Source organism: Rattus norvegicus, chromosome 13 (genome assembly GCF_021556685.1).
Source record: "Rattus norvegicus strain SHRSP/BbbUtx chromosome 13, alternate assembly SHRSP_T2T, whole genome shotgun sequence".
NCBI classification, from domain to species: domain Eukaryota; kingdom Metazoa; phylum Chordata; class Mammalia; order Rodentia; family Muridae; genus Rattus; species Rattus norvegicus.
In genome coordinates this window covers 50,089,846-50,108,873 of record NC_141546.1, presented here as the reverse complement: position 1 = coordinate 50,108,873, position 19,028 = coordinate 50,089,846, and the positions used below count along the sequence as shown (strand labels likewise).

Genomic DNA, 19,028 nt, shown 5'->3' with positions numbered 1-19,028 from the left:
CCTTCTGCAAGAAGGGCCAGGAGCAAGGTTAAGGAGTGTGGTTGCTACGTCTTCTGTCTCAGGGCTACACTCACAACATCTTAAGCAGCAGTTGGTTGCTACAAAGATGTGGTCCCTGGCCTGACTCTACCACTGCCTCGTGGAGCGCTATCCTGTCTTAGTTTCTCCTTTCCGATTCATAAAATTGACCAAGGAGGAAAGGATTTTGGAAAAACAGAGTTCGAGCTTCCTTCCTGGGTTAGGATTCTAAAAACAATTATCTTTAAAGAGTTTCTAGAGTGGACAGAATGAACCGTTCTTTTTTTTTTTTTTTTTTTTAAGATTTATTTTATTATATATAAGTACACTGTGGCTGTCTTCAGATACACCAGAAGAGGGCATCAGATCCCTTTACAGATGGTTGTGAGCCACCATGTGGTTGCTGGGAATTGAACTCATGACCTCTGGAAGAACAGTCAGGTGTTCTTAACCGCTGAGCCATCTCTCTAGCCCAGAATGAACCGTTCTTATATTCTCTCTCTCTCTCCCTCCCTCTCTCTCTCTCTCTCTCTCTCTCTCTCTCTCTCTCTCTCTCTCTCTCTCTCTCACCCAGGTTGGCCTCAAACTCACAGAGATCCACGATCCACCTGCCTCTACTTCCCGAGTGCTAGGATTAAAGGCAGGTACTACCACTGTCTGGCTCCCATTATCTCTTGAGCTTTGGCCAGGAAAGTGACCACCGAGGTCCGAGGTGAAGCAGAGAGCACAGATATTCCAAGCATATTCCTAAAGTTGAGTTCTGCTTGGTTCCCCCACAGACAGTGCCTGCTCCCCACCTTGTCAGCCTGGCCATGACTCTCAGGAATGCCAAGAATGCCTGAGTCTGCTGGTGGATACCTGTGGATTCCTCAACCATCCCAAACCCACCTCCTCTCCTCTCCTCTCCTCTCCTCTCCTCTCCTCTCCTCTCCTCTCCTCTCCTCTCCTCTCCTCTCCTCTCCTCTCCTCTCCCCTCCTCTCCCCTCCCCTCCCCTCCCCTCTCCCCTTCCCTTGCCCTCCCCTCCCCTCCCTTCTCCTCTCCTCTTCTGTCCTCTCTGATCCTAACAGCTCCCCTGTCCCGACCCCACCCCATTCCCTAACAGGACACTTCCATCTACCCAGCCTGACATGACTGTTTAATTGCATGGAGGGCTCATTCTTAACATTTATATTTTTGCAGATCCCTAATTCTTTATCCCTTTGTCTGTTTTGTTAGTTTTACTGCATATTTCGCTTCTCTTTTCTTTTCTCTTCTTTTCTTTTCCTTCAGTACTGACTATTGAACTTGAGGTCTCCCATACGATAGGCAAGTGCTCTCTGCCACTGACCTATATTCCCATGCCTCCGCCTCTAGGGGAGCTGGGATTACAGGACTATGCATTAGGCCCAGATTGCACAGAACGTTTGTCATAAGCCACCAAGATTTATTTTTGGAAAGAGGTTAGATATAAATATATTTGGTGGCCTTGGTGAGGCCTCTCTCCAACGCACATGCTCTGTGCCTCCTGCTCTCATTTCTCTCCAGCCCTTTCTCTTCATGCTCACATCAGATCTCCCATAGCTGTCACGCTCCCACCTGCATGCCAGCCACAAGCACCAAGAGGGGACAGTCATTAGACGACACAAGTCCACAGGAAGTGTTCTCAGTTCCCACTAGGTAGTTGAAGAAATTTTGCCAGCCTTACGCTCCACTCTGCACTTAGCGAAATCATTTCCTGTGATCACCTGTTTGATTTGTGGAAGGCCTGCTGTGTGCCAAATACGGACCATCCAGAGCCCAGAAAGTCCAACTGGAGCTTAGAGACACGGAAGGGAACCAGCCGATTCCGAAATAAGAAGCAAAATGCTCAGAAGGACCCATGAGGGAGCTGACAGGCCACGTAGTGCTAACCCATCCTGGCGTCTGCATCTGCCATGCATGGTGTCCTGGTCCAGATGAGTACGGTTCACACAGCAGCCAGCAGCCACGTGCACTCAGGAGATGCTTGCAGGCAGTTTGTAGCTCTGCTTCCCACCTTCCTCCCATGCTGCCCTTGTGAGTTTTCACACAGTGACAGTCTGGCAGTCATGGTTTTGTCAGAGGACAGAGAGGAGCGATTTGCTCCACCACTATATTAATGAAAATATCTTTCTTTGGACATATCCTACTGGGTCGGAAGGAGTTATATGCCTACCAGCCCCGTGCTCTTTGAAAACTGGGTGTCCATATTGAAGCATATAGCTGGAACTCTGTACAGGTAAATTGGAGCATGCATGGAATATCGTTGCTGTGTGTATTGCAGGGAGAGGCAGGCTTGCAGGTTGCTTCTTTGCAAGGCAAAGGGGGTGTCTTCAGAGTCCTGGTCTCCACATGGAGAGGTCCATGTAGGAGACACAAGAGACACCCACATAGGGAATTCAGTACCAGCACACAGACACTCCAACAGCACCGTGCCTCAGCCCAGGCTCAGGATCCTTACCTGGGAAGTCAGCTGAAGGGTAGGGGTCTTTCACCTCATTGACGTTCGATTCAAACTCATCGATTTTCAGCTGTGGAAAGGAACAGCGGTGGTGGTGAGAAAGCAGAAACTAATGCTTGAACTTACTGGGCATGCTCTGGGGAGCTGTTGTGCCGCTTTCTGAATGTTCCCTATGACCTGAGAGGTGGGTAGTAGTGGAATTGTTATGTCTTACAAATAAGGAGCCAGGTCCTGCAAGGTGCACAACTTGTTCAAGCCTGCGCTGGGCAAAACCAAGGTTTTAGCCAGTCTTAGCCTGTCCTCTCTGTGTGCTGCCTTAACTCTCTACAAGAGATCCAAGCTCCTTAGGTTACACCGTGCAGCTTCTCTGCAGCTTAGGACTCTCCTGGCTCCTGAACTCTCTTTCCTCACTCTCCACAGTGGTGAACGGGGTCAGACTGAAACACACAGGGAAGGACTAGCAAGAGTGGAAAGCCAGGCTCTTAGTAGAACATTGGGGGTGGGCGGGTGGGGTGCCTTCCTGATTCTAAGGAAATCTGGATCCCAGGTTGAAGGGCCTATATCTCTCCACACAGGAGTCCCTGTGAGAGATGTAGCCGTTGGCTCTCTACTGTGGTTTGCCCTGGAGTTATCTGTATTTTGGTGCTAATTCCGCTGACCTAAGGACGGCTGCCTAGTCTCATACTCAGGACTCAGGTGACTTCATTAGAACCTTCTCCCCATTTAATTTGTAAAATACAGGTGAGGGCCTATACAGGATAGAACGAGACCTGTCATTGGATGAAAAGGAAGGATGGGCGAGTGAAAAGTTTAAGGGAAGAGGAGGAGGGAGCAGGAGACAGCAGAGTAGCCGCAGGACAACATGGCAGCTGATGTTAAGATTCTATGCTGTACCTTTACAGGTTGTTATGAATGTTCTTGAGGGATGGATGTGTGCAGGGCTTTGTATGTTTAGGTGGGCAATTATATCTTATCAATTGGGTCAGAGGTTATTGGGTTGTGTGTTCTTTCTGGTGGAGAATTGAATTTGGGAGAGTGTGTGGGACGCCACAGAATTAGAATGGATATTTCTGCTATGGGGCAGTCTGCCTTGGGAACTGGATGGGTAGAGAGATTGTTGCCAGGCTCAGAGAGAGGCCTTCAGTAGTGTGATATGGGATGGAGCAAAAGCGGGTGAAAGACTTTGCTGACTGAGATTAAGATATCTATCAGATATCTTGGGGCATTATGGTGCCGGACCTAGAGCGGGCAAAAAGACTGCCTGTTAATTATAATTTTACAACAACAGCTCTCTCTCCTACAGGAGCAAGGTGGTGTTGTCTCCACTTTCCTCCCCAGAGTGACATGAGAAGTCAGAGACCCTCCACCTAGCCTGCAAATTTCCCCATGCTAGACCTCACCTTGGCAGTGGTGGGGATGCCTTCACCCTTGGGTTTCTGCTCCAGCTTCTTGGTCATTGTGGATCTCTCCTCTTCTGACTTGTCTGGGAGCCCTCTAAAATGAAAAACCCAGGAAATTCAAGATGGGAGCCAACAAGGATGGCTCCAGGCCTGACAACACCCTCAGGAACTTCTCACACCCAATGCTCAAGGGCATCTGTGAAGGAAGAAGCAGCACTGGCCACCAGATAGGAAGGGCAGTATGCCCGGGCAAGCCTTTTCTCTGTGGTAAAGGGTTTAATGCTAGACTCTCAGTGGTCATCCATAGTCAGTGAGTGGAGAGTGGCTTTGCACCTCATTTATGTAGGATTCAGAATGGAATTATGGCTTGTGTAAGACACTTCCGACCCTAGAAATATCTGGGGACTTTGCTGCTCCTTCTATCCCTAGCTCTTTCCATCTTGCCTCCAAGAAACGGGCATCCCATTCCTGCAGGCATGTGCATCTGAAGAAGCAGGCTCCAAACTGAAATTCAGTTGCCTAAACTGTGATCGTCCAAGCCCAAACAGCGTCAGCGCTACCTGGGGACTGACTAGAATATTCAAACCTTCTTCTACCCCACCTGGTTCAGGGCAGTCCGCATGGACTCTACATCTCTCAAAGCTTCCAGATTGTTCGTTTGCAGCTTGGATTTGAGAAATACTGTCTAGAAAACCTATACACTGTCTACTCCCGGAGGCACCAGATGGAAACTTGAGAAGAAGATGGCCGCCTCCAAGAGGAACAGTGACTCAAAAGCAGGTCCTGCTTGGAGAAGCCTGCTCACAGGAGCAGGTGTCATGTGGCCCCTGCTCATCTGGCTCAAGGAGAAGTTCTGCTTACAGCCTAGAGGCCATAGGCAGGGCCCAACATTCTGTCTCTCACCAAGAGGGGGCAACACTCACCTAGACATCTTCCTGCGCTTTCTCTCCTCAGCCTTGGCCTTCTGGGCAGATGTCAGGCTCTCAGCCTCTGCCAGGTTGTCCACAGCGATAGCCAGGAAGACATTGAGAAGGATGTCTACGGGTCAGCTAAGGAGATCTGAGTTGCCAGTGGAAGGTAGTTTCTGGGGCAGGAGTTTTGCCTGCCTGAGCATTTCCACGCCTGAATCCCTGAGGGGGCAGTTTCTTGTCAGAGCTACACCCCTTGGAAGGGTACAGGCTGAGGAGCATAGACAAGTCCTTGGGGAATTTGCCTGCAAAAGTAGCCATAATGGCACCTAAATCCACCATGCCTTTGAGACTTATTCTTTTCCTGCCAAAACAGACCCTGACTCCCCCGACAGGAATCCCTGGGAGTGAGGGGAAGCGAGGGGTGCTGATGTCACCCCTGCCTCTTCATGGTGTCAGATTCCATAGCTCAGCACCAGGACCCTTCGGACACCATCAACATCTCTGCCTATCCTCTTCACTCTCCCGTCTGCCTATCTCACTTCTGGTCTATTCTAGGGCAATCTCCTGGTCCCAGAGTCAGACTGATCCCTGGGCACAGCTTTGTGTTAGCTTCCGTTGTCCCTGCTAAGGCCAGGAATAAGGGGACTTTAGTTTAGGAAATTCCTCCGTTGGAATGTGCTTGTGGGTATAGCTCTGGGGCATTTTCTTAACTGCTAGTTTATAAGGGAGGACCCAGTCCACCCTGAATGATAAAAAGAAGGTGGCTGAACAAGTCAGAGGGATGGAGCCAGTAAGGAGCATTCCTCCGTGGTCTCTGCTTCAGTTCCTGGTCCCAAGTCCTTGACTGAGTTCCTGCCCTGACTCGCCTCAGTGATGGACCATGATATGGAAGTGTAACACAACACAACAACAACAACAACAACAACAACAACAACAACAACAACAACGACAACACAAACTTCTCTCTTTCAAGTCAGAGGGCACCTTGGTTTCCTCCTGCCTGCCTCTGAGCTTCTGGACCAGGCTGCCCCACCCTCTCCTCTGTTTCTCTGCTAAGCCCTGGGCTTCTTACCCACCTGCCTGAGGCACAACGACCTCACAGTCAATTGTCCCCAATACTCTCCAACATTTCTGGGTGAAAGAATTATACTGTAATTGCAATTACCTCTCCTGTGTCCCCACTCCATCAGCCTGGTAGCCCCAGGGACTGACTGCTGCTACACAGGGAGCCCTGATCTTCCCTTTTAAGATAACTTCCCCGAGTTCTTCTTTGCACTACAGCCCAAAGGGGATACAGTTACCACAGACAAAAAGGATGATGAAATAAATGCACACGAGCACGCCAGGGTAGGACGGGCCTCCGTAGGCCATGATCCCATTGTACATCACAGAGTTCCAGTCTTCACCCGTCAGGACCTAGGTGGAGAGGGCATAAAATGAGAGAATACATCATCCGGAGGACTCTTGTCACCTGTCAACTCTAGCCGTCCCCACCATCCAGGTGACCACGCCCTGCTGTCCTCTTTGCTCCTCTTTCAGTGAGCTACAATGTTATCAAAGTGTGAATGGGCTTGGGGGAGGAGGGAGAGGGCTTGGGAAAGGAGTGAGAGGACTTGGGGGAGAAGGGAGAGGGCTTGGGGGAGAAGGGAGAGGGCTTGGGGGAGAAGGGAGAGGGCTTGGGGAAGGAGTGAGAAGACTTGGGGGAGAAGGGAGAAGGCTTGGGGGAGGAGGGAGAGGGCTTGGGGGAGGAGTGAAAGGGCTTGGGGGAGGAGTAAGTGAGTTTGAGGAAGGAGTGAAAGAGGACTTGGGGGAGGAGAGTGGGCTTCAGGGAGGAGTGAGAAGGTTTGGGGGAAGAGTGAGTGGACTTGGGGGAGGAGGGAGAAGGCTTGGAGAAGGAGTGAGAGGGCTTGGGGGAGGAGTGAAAGGAGTTGGGAGAGTAATGAGAGGGCTTGGGGGAGGAGAGAGAGGGCTTTGGGGAGGAGTAAAAGGGGACTTGGAGGGGGGAGAGTGGGCTTCAGAGAGGAGTGAAAGGGTTTGGGGAAGGAATGAGGGGGTTTGGGGAAGGAGTGAGTAGACTTGGGGGAGGAGTGAGAGGACTTGGGGGAGGAGTGAGTAGACTTGGGGGAGGAGTGAGAGAGGAGTGAGAGGACTTGGGGGAGGAGTGGACTTCAGAGAGGAGTGAGAGGGCTTGGGGGAGGAGTGAGTGGGCTTGGGGGAGGAACACAGCCTGGAGTGGTTGGAAAAAGTCTTATCAAGCCTCTCCAGGGCCAAAAGGAGTTTAATCATGGGGCCACCACTATGTTTTTAATCTCCAGGCTGAAGTGGATTGCACTCAGACAGGCCTCTGTTAGCCTGCCCTTCAAAAGTAGTACCAATGTCCAGTCCCTTGGAAAGCACTGTAGTCCCTGACCAACCTGTGAGGTAGTGAGTGGGAGGCTGCAGCCATCTACGGGACTGACTCATTGTTCCCTTCCACCCCTGTAGTATGGCATGGTGGGGTGACGTGTGAAATACCAGTGACACGAAAGGGAACACTTCCGTGCGCCACACCAAGGAAGGTCCTCTGAGAGCCTGTGGCTCTGAAGGTCACTTTCGAATCACAGCCACAATGCTTTGAGTCGTTTCTGGTAAGCCGGCAGCTCGATGCCTCTAGTGTGGGTCCTGGTTTGCGGAGGGAGTATTCACCTTGTCTGACCTTGCCCTAGAGATGTGAGCAGCACACCTCTGACTCCTGGTCTACCTCAAGTATCTCCTCAGCTGCTATAGCACTCTGCCATGCACCACAGACCAAAAGAAACCAGACAGACTGGGCTTCCCTAGTCACGGGGAAAGAGACAAATATTATAGTCCTACAGTGATGGGAAGGACGGGTGGTGGGAGTTCATCCGACAGGTCAGAGAAGGCTTCAGATACTGAAGCAGGATCCAGGAACCTCTTATTACCCGGCCTACCTGGAAGACACTGATGAGGGCCTGGGGGAAGTTGTCAAAGTTGCTTCGTCGTACTTCCGTGTCTTCAAAGTCGTATCTGCCTCCAAAGAGCTGCATGCCTAGCAGGGCAAAGATGATCATGAAAAGAAAGAGCAGCAGCAAGAGGGAAGCGATAGAGCGGATGGAGTTGAGCAGCGAGGCCACCAGGTTGCTCAGCGATGTCCAGTACCTGAGGAAAAGGAGCGGCAAGGTAGGGAGTGAGCAGAGCCTTCTCACCACTGCTGAGGAGGGCTGACGGCAACGGTTCAAGACAGGACACAACACAGGAGAGCCCCTCCATCTATGATTTCAGTTGCCTGGAGTCTTTGGAGGACAGCGTTATAGCCTATACATGCAGGACTGGGATATAGTCTCAGAGAGAAGGACCATAGTCACATAAACCGTTATGAGCTACTATAATTGCAATTTTTTATTGGAGTTAATAGTTAAGCAAAGGGTATGATGTATTTGAAGGTGCAACACTGCGTACAGTTTCAGCACCCACTGGGGTCTTGGAAAATCCCCCTGAAGGGGAAGGGGCACAAATGAAGTCCCCCCCTTTACCCCCTCCCTCATCTCCCCATTCTTTCCTGATTACATCCCTCCCTCCTGCTTTTCCTCCTTCCCTGACCCTGACATAGATGACGAAAGGGGAAATGGCATGAGGCATCAGACCTTCGAGGGCCCAGCTGCCTGCACTCACTTGGTGATCTTGAAGAGCCTCAGGAGGCGGATGCAGCGGAGCACAGAGATGCCCAGGGGCGTCATGGCTCCCGACTCCACCAGCAAGATCTCCAGGATGCCGCTGCACACCACGAAGCAGTCGAAGCGGTTGAAGATGAACATGAAGTACTGGCGCAGGCCCAGCCCGTACATCTTCATGAGCATCTCGATGGTGAAGAGGGCCAGCAGCACGCGGTTGGCGACATCTGCAGAGGACAGCAGGGCCTAAGCATTGCGTTCCCCAATGCTCTGCCCGAGATGAGCCTCTACCAATACACTCCCTACCTTTCCAAGGCACTGTCTTTTTAATTTTCAAGATCTAGAAAAGGAGCAGCAATATGGCTCAGTAGATAAAGGTGCTTGCTGCTAACTAAGTATGATGACCTGAGACTGAGTCCCAGAAGCCATATGATGGAAGGAGAGAACAGAGTTTTACACACACACACACACACACACACACACACACACACACACACACACACACCACTATCTATCTATCTATCTATCTATCTATCTATCTATCTATCTATCTATCTATCTATCTATCATCTATCTATCATCCATCTATCTATCTATCTATCATCCATCTATCTATCATCCATCTATCTATCTATCTATCTATCTATCTATCTATCTATCTATCTATCTATCTATCTATAAATTAAGAACAATAAAAGCACAGGGGCACACGTCTGATGTCTGTCTGTCTATCTATCTATCTATCTATCTATCTATCTATCTATCTATCTATCTATCTAACAATAAAAGCCCTGGGACACACACTGTCTACTGCCTATCTATCTATTTACCCACCCAACAATAAAAGCCCTGGGAAAGCCTGGTGAATTTTGCTCATCAAAATGACCTAAATCTGTATTTCCATCGGGCTAATCCATACCACACTTAGCAGGTAAGAAAGCTGTAAAAGTTCATGAATGTCTCCTCTTCTTCATTAAACATAGTGTCTTTTTCTAGTAGAGGGTGGGCTTCACTTAAAGCAACATGTTCTTGTGAGCATTGCCCAGGACTATCTGGGACATCCACTAGCTTTATCTTTTGTCTTTGTTAGCTATTTTACCTCTTCCTTTCAAATGGTCTCTTCATGTTCATTTATCCAGCTCCCTCTAGGGTAAATTCCATGATGCTAAATCTAGCAGAACACAAACTCTCAAGTACTAGCATTCCCCACAATTCTGTTCATCATCTTCTTGCTCTTTAAAATACACTCTACCCACCACCATCTTGGCTTCTGTGACATCAAATTCTCAGGGGCTTCCCAGCCTCCCCTGTATTCTCCTAATTCCTTCTGCACTGCATTATTTACCAAGATACTGTATGCTAGACTTGAGCCATGCACTGTCCCCTGCTTACCTAGGGATGCTCTTTGATCACAGATCCAATGCTGCTTTCACTGATGATTCCAATCTTTAACTCTTCGATAGACATACAACCTTTTTATTGTGACCTAGACCCATTTTTCCATCAGTTTCTTTGACACCACCATTAGGCCATCTCAAAGGCCCCTGATTCAATATGTCAAGCACCATGAGAGTGGATCTTGCCTGTCAGCCCACATCTGCCAAAACTACCTGGCAATTGACTACCTTTGCCGTCTTAGAAAATGGATCCCCCATCATCTATGTGCTTACTCAGTCTAGGAACCCCAAATTCACCTCTTGGTGGGTAGAATTCCATTCTCACATGTGCTTACTAATATGGCATGATACTGCTCTTCAAAACTGTAATATCTACTTCACTCATTTTAACGTAGTCTCTTGTGTAGTGTTTCATTAGGCCATGTTCCTGTTCAGCTCACTTGAGTTCATCAGGCTGATGACTCTTCCTCAGAGTGGCTTTGCTCCTTATTTGATTTGTATCCTGCCCTGCTCTAGAAACTCATCATTGGAGATGCTCTTTCTCCCTGGGATTCATATCCCTTGGCATGAGGACATTCCAAAAAGATTACTTGTGTTTGCTTCTCTTGGGCTCCCTCTCTTATTTGTCCTGATAGGATTTTATGATTCTGTCTTATTGATTCACTACCGAGTCCTCTGTAGTCATAGAAGTGGCGGTGTGAAATGGTTCTCGCCATGGAACAGAACCAGCAGGGTGTAGGCCTCCACATGGTTGCTGGGCGTGTGGCTTGTTTATAATATATATTATATTATACTATTATATTATATAATAACTTCATGTTCTTTAGAAAATATTCTCCCTGCCAAGGTTATTGGTGGAATGTTCTCCCTGCGCCAAGGTTAGTGACTCGATGATAATTAGAAACAACACACGTCCAGGAGCAAAAATGATAAATACTGTGACCTTCGGGACAGCCCTTAAGGCTGTGGGAAAGAACTCTGAAACATGAATTCAAAAATATTTTCAACCATGAAGAATACAAAGATGTAATATGAATTATATGAAGGGCTTTGCAGACCTGAGAGAGCAGAGGCAATTGTCAGAAAGATACAAAGGTAGGCAGGTTCTTGAGTTCAAGGTCAGCCTGGGCCCAAGTATGGTGGAAATGGTAATCTCAAGATGGAATCCCACCCAGCTAGTTTATTGTCTGTGCTTACAAAGGCAGGCAGATCTCTGAACTCATTTGTAATGTTAAAAAAAAAATGTGTTTCTGAGAATCAAGGGGCTGAGATCATGAAATGCATGAAATGCTGATTTGTGGGATAATCAGAAGGGAACCTGGAGTAAATGACTGGATTGATATGCAAATAAGAGTGGGCCTTGGTCTTTAAGAGCTGAGATATCTGTAAGAGCTGTCTGGAGAGCTCCAGAGAAAGCTCGAACAGAACATCAGTTGTCAGTTTGTACACATGATTTGACTTCAAGTTGTTCTTTTCATGACTCTCAAACAACCCTTCTCTCAGGAACCCCTTTCCAGATCCAAAGCTGATCCTTGGCAGTTCGCTATGCTTGCAGTGTGAAAGTACTGCACATTGGACCCCATACCTATAGGCTGGAGTTTAATTTCTTACTTGTGACATGTTTCCTTTCCCTCAGGACCCCCTGAAGAAGAAACTCCCAAACTCCTTGCCTGTCCCAACAGACAACGAGATTTTAGACCCCTTTACATGGAAGTAGTGTTTCTGGGCCCTGACTTCAAGCATGCATGCTAGCTTTCCTTCCCCACCTTATGCAGGTCCAGCATGCTGTCTCTGGTCCCAGCATAGGCTTGAAAAGCTCAGTTACCAACCCTGGAAGTTCAGATCTAGATCTGAAATGTCTCTGCAAGTGAATTCCTGAGCTCCCTGCCATTGTCGCCCAGAGACCTTCTTGCTATTTATTACATTTTGAATGTGCAATGTTCCCCCAAAGGTTCATGTGTTTCAACTATTGGTCCTCATCTGGTAGTGCTGTTTTGGACACTTGTCAAATATTTAAGAGGCGGAGCTTTACTGGAGGAAGTAGGTCATTGGAGGCAGGCCAATGGGAGTTTATGGTGCTCCACTTCCTCTCCATTCTTGCTTCCTGACTGTAGACACAATGTGACCGTTCACCTCGTGCTCCTGTCTCCATGCCTTTCCTGTCATCATGGAGTGGATCACTTCTTAAGGGGTAAGCCAGAATAAACCCTTCCTTCCTGGAGTTGCTTTTTAGGTATTTATCATAGCAAGGAGAAGAGTAACCAATGTATCACGCCTTGAAACATTATTGTAACTCATGTCACTTTGGTATTTGCAGTGGGAAGGGTACCTAGCTGTGAAACTGGATCTTCTTTTTCTTAACTGGTTCTTGGCCACAGTCCAGAGCTCTGCACACAGTGGGACATCCACGCAAGAATGAGGCTGACCCATTCATCCTCTACCAAGGCTGGTCAGTTATATCATACAATGTTTATGCTTATATCTTCATTGGTTAAACTCCTAATGCATCATGACAGTATACGAGGACTCCCACACATACAGTGCCTGTTGTCCACCACATGTGAAGCTCTGTGATTCCCTTAATTCACCAGACTATTCCATGAGTTTGAATGCATTGCATCTTTTGCAGGGCCTGTCAACCTTTGACCAGCTGAGCTTTCTCTCAGTGTTCTTTAGATATGCGGAGCACCAGCATCTCTTTTTGTAGTCCTTCTTTTACCATTTTATGTTTGCTCTCTCAGTGCCTTCCTTCAATGGGGTGGAAACAACCTCTGACTTGTCCTATGTCTAAGTAAGGTAATGAGCAATGAATTAACTCTGTTTACAGTTCTTTTTCTGTGTTCTCCATGTAGTACACTCCTTGCATAGTTGGTGAAATATATATATGTATATATATATAATGTATATATTACTATATACATAGTAGGACTTGAAATTGGACACTTGGAGCTCTCAATTATCGACAGCAGTCTTAAGTGTAATGATACATCATTGAATACTTTGCCTAGATGTCTGAGGAAGCAACTGAGAATCGTCCCTATGTTTCATTGGCACAGCCCCAGGTCAGAATGATGCCAAGGGTTAAAAAGTGGGCACACCATCTTGCCTTTTGAAGTCTCCATAGTCTCACTATAAAAGGAAGGGGTTGGGCCAATGGTCCAACACCAGTAGTATCTAATTTCTAGAAGGCGATGTCAGTCCCATTGACTTCTGCAGCATCCACGATAAGTTTAAGCTTCAAACCCTGAGTGCTCATTCCTGGTTTCAATCCCTCTGACTCACCTTGCAAATGCGTCAGCCAGAGTGGCTGGTTGTGGTGCTCTGAGGCAATGGACAGGGTGTTGAGGGCCACAATCAGGATCACCAGCCAATAGAAGACCTTGGATTTCACTAGGTCATGGCACTTCCAGCGGAAGACGCGATTCCACTGCCGCCAGTGCCGACTGCAGGAGACGAGAACAGGCATTCACTCCCTTTAACCACACCCCAGCCCAGCATTTCTTCCGCTCATTCTCCTTTCCGGGCATGCAAGAGGAAGGAAGGGCATGGGCCATGGAGCTGGGCCAATTTAAACCTGGCTTCTTATTAGCCGAGGTTTGTTTTCCAGATGAGGATGATAACGATGTCAATCTTCCGAGCAATTAAATGAGACAAGGCAAGCAAAAGGCTTATGGGGCACCTGATGTAGACATAGGCCAGGAGCACCCTGCCTTTTAATTTCCTCTAAAGAACACTGCGGTGCCAACTCTACTTATATTTATAGGAAGGTTTGCCATCACAAAGAGGATTTCCAGACGGGTGTGTGGAAAAGGTGTTTCCAAAGTTAGCACAGCCCTGTGGTGAGTGGCCTGACAACACTTACTAAAGTTTAGGTTCATCTGCCCTTAACCCAGCAATTCTGCTTCTAGAATCTATCCAGAATGGCACATAGTCAACCAGGAGAAATAGGTTAAATATAAAATGGTGCAACTATACCATAGCCATGGTACAGATTTTATAGCCAAAGTTGTACTGAAAAACGTGTGTGTGTGTGTGTGTGTGTGTGTGTGTGTGTGTGTGTGTGTGTGTGTCTGTCTGTCTGTCTGTCTGTCTGTCTGTGGGTGTGTATGTGTTGGGGTGAGGGTCTGCGTAAATGTCTTAGAACTTAAGCAATCTGTCTGTTCTTCCAGAGAATCTAGTTCAATTCCCAGCAACCACGTGGCATATCACAACCATCTGTAACTCCAGTTCAGGGGATCTGATACCCTCTTCTGGTCTCTGTGGGTACTATGTGTGCATGTGATACACAGACATGCATGCAGGCATAGCACTCATACATATAAAATAAAAAAGTAATTTTAAAGGTGTATGTCTTCATATATGTACATGTACATGTACGTGTACATGCACAAAGTATGAAAATTGACCTCAACAGAAAAGCTTAAGGAAAAAAAGTCACAGGATAGTATATACTCATTTACTTGACAAATATTCATCAATAATATCGCCTGTGGACTGGGCACTGCTTTGGTCTTCATTGTGACAGTAATTAACATGAATAACGCTATTATAAAACTGCAAAACAAGAACAAAATACCCTGCTGTGCGTGTATGTATGTGAATGTGTGGGTGAATATGTATATATGTGGTGTGTGTGTGTGAGCATGAGTGTGTGTGTGTGTGTGTGTGTGTGTGTGTGTGTGTGTGTGAAGATGAAAGTGCAGAAAGGATCTTAGTAGAATCTGTTACCATGGTTACTTCTTTGAAGGACAGCAGGGACCTTCATCTTTGCTTTTTTTTTTTTTTTTCTATTGTTGGATCTTTTAAAAGTTGTGATTATGTATGAATTTGGAAAAGGACACAGCTTCCTCCCAAAACAAAGGTGAGAGCTAGGAGTATCCTCTTGCCACTGACTCCTTAGCTAGGGCCACTTCCTTGCTACAGGTTACCCCACACTGCAAGCTTCTTCCCCCCTGCCAGCTCCCACCCCCTCAGAGAGTATAGCCAAATGTGCTTGCTGTCTCCAAGACAAGCTTGTTTTACCTTGCATGGTGTATAAATAGGTCATCTACTCAGGGTCCTCTCTGATTGCACATTCCCTGGGCATCTAGCTACTGCTGAGTTCTTAGAACAAGCATTGGCCCTCTTTTCTCAGATGGGCCTTCCTAAGGTCTCAAGAAGGTACCACGAGGACAGTAAGCTGGATTCTGGCCCTGGGTCCCAGGTCAGGTACTCACATGAATTGGATGATTTTGTTCAAGCCCTCGATTTCATATAAGCTCTCTGTATCCGAGCCCCCTTCATCCAAAGACAGCTTGCCTGGGGACAGGACAGATACTGCTATAGTAAGCAGCCTTCAGGGTCCCTCGGGAACAGACAAGCCTGGTTAGGCATTGTTGGATAGGACGTCCATGACTGTGGGCTCTTGGTGGGCCTGGCTGTTGCTGTGACTTCCTATGACCCAGATTCTTGTGCACTGGAGGTACCCACCTGCAGGGCACGTGGCCACCCTGGGTAGGCCACAGGATGATTTGAGAAGAGACGGGATGCATTTAGATTCTATCACCTTGAGGTGCAAGGCTTTATACAAGTCATCAGTCTCTGAAAGCAAGCACTATCCCTTCTCGGTGGGTCTCTGGGTGTGCTGGTGAATTTTATGTAAACTTAACACAGGGTAGAGTCATCCGAGAGGAGGGAACTCCAATGGAGAAATGCCACCATAAGATTGGGAAGCTGATAGAGCATTTCTTCATTAGTGACTGATGTGGGAGGGTCCAGGTCATTGCAGGTGGGACCATCCCTGGTGGTGGTTCTAGGTTCCATACGAAAGAAAGCCTGTAAGCAGCACCCCTCCATGGCCTCCGCCCCATGAAACTGTGGGTGAAATAAGCCCTTTTACTTTTACAAGTGTTTTCGGTTGTGGTGTTTCACCACAGCAAGAGTAATTGTAACTAAGACACCAGGCTGTTGGGGACTGTGGTGGGGTTGCCCTCTCCAGGGAGTGACTGGGAGGAACGGATCAACATAGGGCAGGGGTGTTGGCCATGGCTGTGGACCCCAACCTTCTCTCAAGTCGTCCACGTCCATGACCTCGCCCTGTGTGATCCAACTCATGTAACCACGAAGGTCTTCCTCCAGCTGCTGCTTCTCCCGGAGCTTTTGGAAGGTTCCTCTGGACTTGGCCTTCTCTCGCTCCTTGGTGAATTCTCTAAAACAAAGTCAGGGACATGGGGAAGAAGAGGAAAAGGGGCGGGGCCCACTGAGCTTCCTTAGCACTGGGGACACATCTGCACCTGGGCCTGTCCTCTTCTGGTCTGGGGCACTGTCTATTGACCAGGGACCCTCAATGTTTCCCCCTCTCTTCCCTTTGCCCAGCCCTATCTCCAAGTACCCTGACTCCTCCTCAGCCTCTCATTTTTCTCCTTGTGTTTATCTCTTCGGGTGTCAGGGGTTGACAGGGCGTCCCACCATTCCAACATTATTCCAAATTAGCCGTATTCCCTGGGCTTTTAAATGATCTCAAAATGATTTCTGATTACAGACTTAAGCCCTGAGAAAATCCTCTTGGGCACAAGGGGAAAATGCAGTGTCACCCGATTCAAAGGACTTGAAAGGTGCAAGGCATCCTGGGACCAGGAGAGGGCAGCCCTAGGCCACCGAGCAGAACTCAACACCAGGTCAACACCAAGCAGGACACTGACACCAGGTCAGTGAGTACTGATCTAAACCCAGGAGGTGTCTGCTTGTAGGACAGTCACCTCACCCTGGCAGGGTGGCGCCCATATGGTCACTCTTGACCATTTTGTGCATGAAGTTTTGGGTAGCTCAGTGAAGAGTTGACATGGAACCGATCATGGAACAAATGCCGACAGAGGGGTGCAGCTGCTTCTCCATTAATACAAGGATCCTGTTGCAGGTCTAATGGCTATCGCCATTTTGCAAGCAGTAAGGAATGTAAACAGGGCTGCGACCACAGACATGTGACATCATTTCCATTAGGAGAATCCATAGGCACCGCTAATGCCACTGTGGTTAGCCGCCTGCATTCATTATTAAAGGAAACATTTCAGTTAATGCAATAGAAAGTAAAGATGGTTTCCCCCTCGCCAACTCCTGAGTTCTGTCTACAGGCTGTCTGGGGAGGAAGCTTCTGGAATGAGGGTGATGTCAATCCAAAAGGGAGCCGAGGCTACAGCTAGCCCCGCCACTGTGGCTGGAGTGGCTGTCGGCAGCACTCATTAATGGTGGGAATTTATATGTGCCGGACCCTGTTCTAAGTACTCTAAACTCATCTAACTTTCACAACAGCCACAGGAAACAAGTCCTGAAACTCCTTTTGACAGACAAGAACACTGAGGCACTGAGAGGTTAGGGACTTAGGCAGCGTCTTACAGACACAACGCCGTAAGCAGTTCAGGGGTCAGACAGACGGTCTACCTTGTGGGAGTGCTTAGCCAGTACAATGAGTAGCGTTCCCACTGCTGACACAAGCCCAGGGCTGGAGTCTGAGGCTTGCAGGCTCACACAGGATGCTGGACAAAAAGAAGGGAGGGACAGGGAGAAGGACTGGAGGGAACTTGAAGAATGCGTCTTCTGCTTTCCCAGCTAAGCAGGAAGACATGTGCCTGGCCTGGCAGTCTGAGAGTTGAGATGAGGATTGAGATCTGCTCCTTTCTCCCCTCCAGCAGCTGCCATTCTTCCTTACCCACTCAGGACACCCAGCACCAGGTTCAGGATGAAGAAGGAGCCCAGCAGAATGAGGGTGACAAAGTAGATCCAGGGCCACTCGTTCCCGATGGCATCATTGACCTGGTCCAGACAAAAGAATGAGCCCAGTACTCTGACCTGAAGGATAATTCCCGTCCACCATTCTGTCTGCCCAGGTGTTGACTGTGTTGCCCGTCCTGTCAAAGGCGTCTCTAACTTGTCTCTCAGACCCTATAAACAGTCAGTTTCTTTACAGCTGAAACGTTTCAAAGTGACAATCCCCTGTCCTGACATCTCTGGGTGCTTTCTTTCTCACGTCTCTAGTACAGAAATGCTATGTGCTCTCCTCCTAGACTTGTAGCAGAGGTGAAACAGCATGTGTGACATTCCTTTGACATGTTTAATCATCTGCCTGCCTGACGTGAGCCTGCGAGAAATGTTCATACTAATCCTTTATATTTGCAAAGCATTTGACAGTTTAAAAATCCCCCACACCCATCCTAGGCAGCACCACGTCGTTCTCGAGAGTTCTGGATTGGAGTCACATGGGTGAGAGCTCAGTTCTTGGCTCAGTGGCACATTAGGTTCATGGACACAGTTAGATGACCTCTCTGAGCCTCGATTTCCTGGCCTGGAAAATGGGACCAATGCTGTTTGTTGTTGGAGCATTAAATAAGAAATGCAACAGAGCTAAAAAAAAGAAAAGAAAAGAAAAGAAAAGGAAAAAAGAAAAAGAAAAGAAAATATCTAACAAAATATTTTGCTCCCATAAGCAAGCTTCTACAATGGTGACTGCATACCAGAAAGCCAGTTTTCTCCCTAGCTCTAATGGAAGCTCTATGATGTAAGTGGTGTTACCTTTTCAGAGGAGGAGAATGATACATAGTGATATTTACCTAAGAAAGCTACCTGGACCAATGACAAAGAGAAAGACCTAAAGGGCTTCTCATCCCTAAAGTGTCTAGGACACAGGACACTAGTTAGGAGTCACTGAAATTCTAGAGGAAATGCAGGCTTTGAGGCTAGAACCCATGGAGCTTCTAGTACCTATCCCTCACCCCCTTCTTGGGTCTTGTAGACCTTGGGCCATGGGACTTGCCCCAGGGAATACTAGGCAATGGTGGGGCTTACAAGCCCTTTCTTCCTGCCCCCTACTAAGCCTTTAGAAGAGAGGGATGTTTTAGAAGCCTGAACTCACCCAGTACAGGACATCGGTCCACCCCTCCATGGAGATGCACTGGTACACAGTGAGCATAGAGAAGCCAAAGTTGTCGAAGTGGGTGATGCCATGGTTGGGTCCTGGCCAACCTCCTCGGCACTCGCTGCCGTTGATGGTGCAGGGGCGCCCGGAGCCAGTTCTAGCACAGGGTGATGGTTTCTCATTCTCTACTGTGGCCACGATGTCTGGAGATAGAAGGATGTAGCATTAGACAAGTGGACGGTGACTGGAGACAAACTCTTCAAGGACCATTTGAAAGAACAGAGT

General features: G+C 48.1%; 1 protein-coding gene across 1 annotated transcript in view; it reads right to left on the bottom strand.

Annotated features, from left to right (window-relative positions):
• Positions 1–19,028, bottom strand: part of Cacna1s (calcium voltage-gated channel subunit alpha1 S) — a 70,238-nt gene that overhangs the window by 28,259 nt on the left and 22,951 nt on the right. The window contains 11 exon segments of the mRNA NM_053873.1: positions 2,478–2,547; positions 3,878–3,971; positions 4,801–4,915; positions 6,084–6,204; positions 7,740–7,947; positions 8,461–8,686; positions 13,139–13,299; positions 15,073–15,154; positions 15,898–16,043; positions 17,541–17,644; positions 18,741–18,946. Coding sequence (NP_446325.1) covers positions 2,478–2,547; positions 3,878–3,971; positions 4,801–4,915; positions 6,084–6,204; positions 7,740–7,947; positions 8,461–8,686; positions 13,139–13,299; positions 15,073–15,154; positions 15,898–16,043; positions 17,541–17,644; positions 18,741–18,946 — 1,533 coding nt within the window.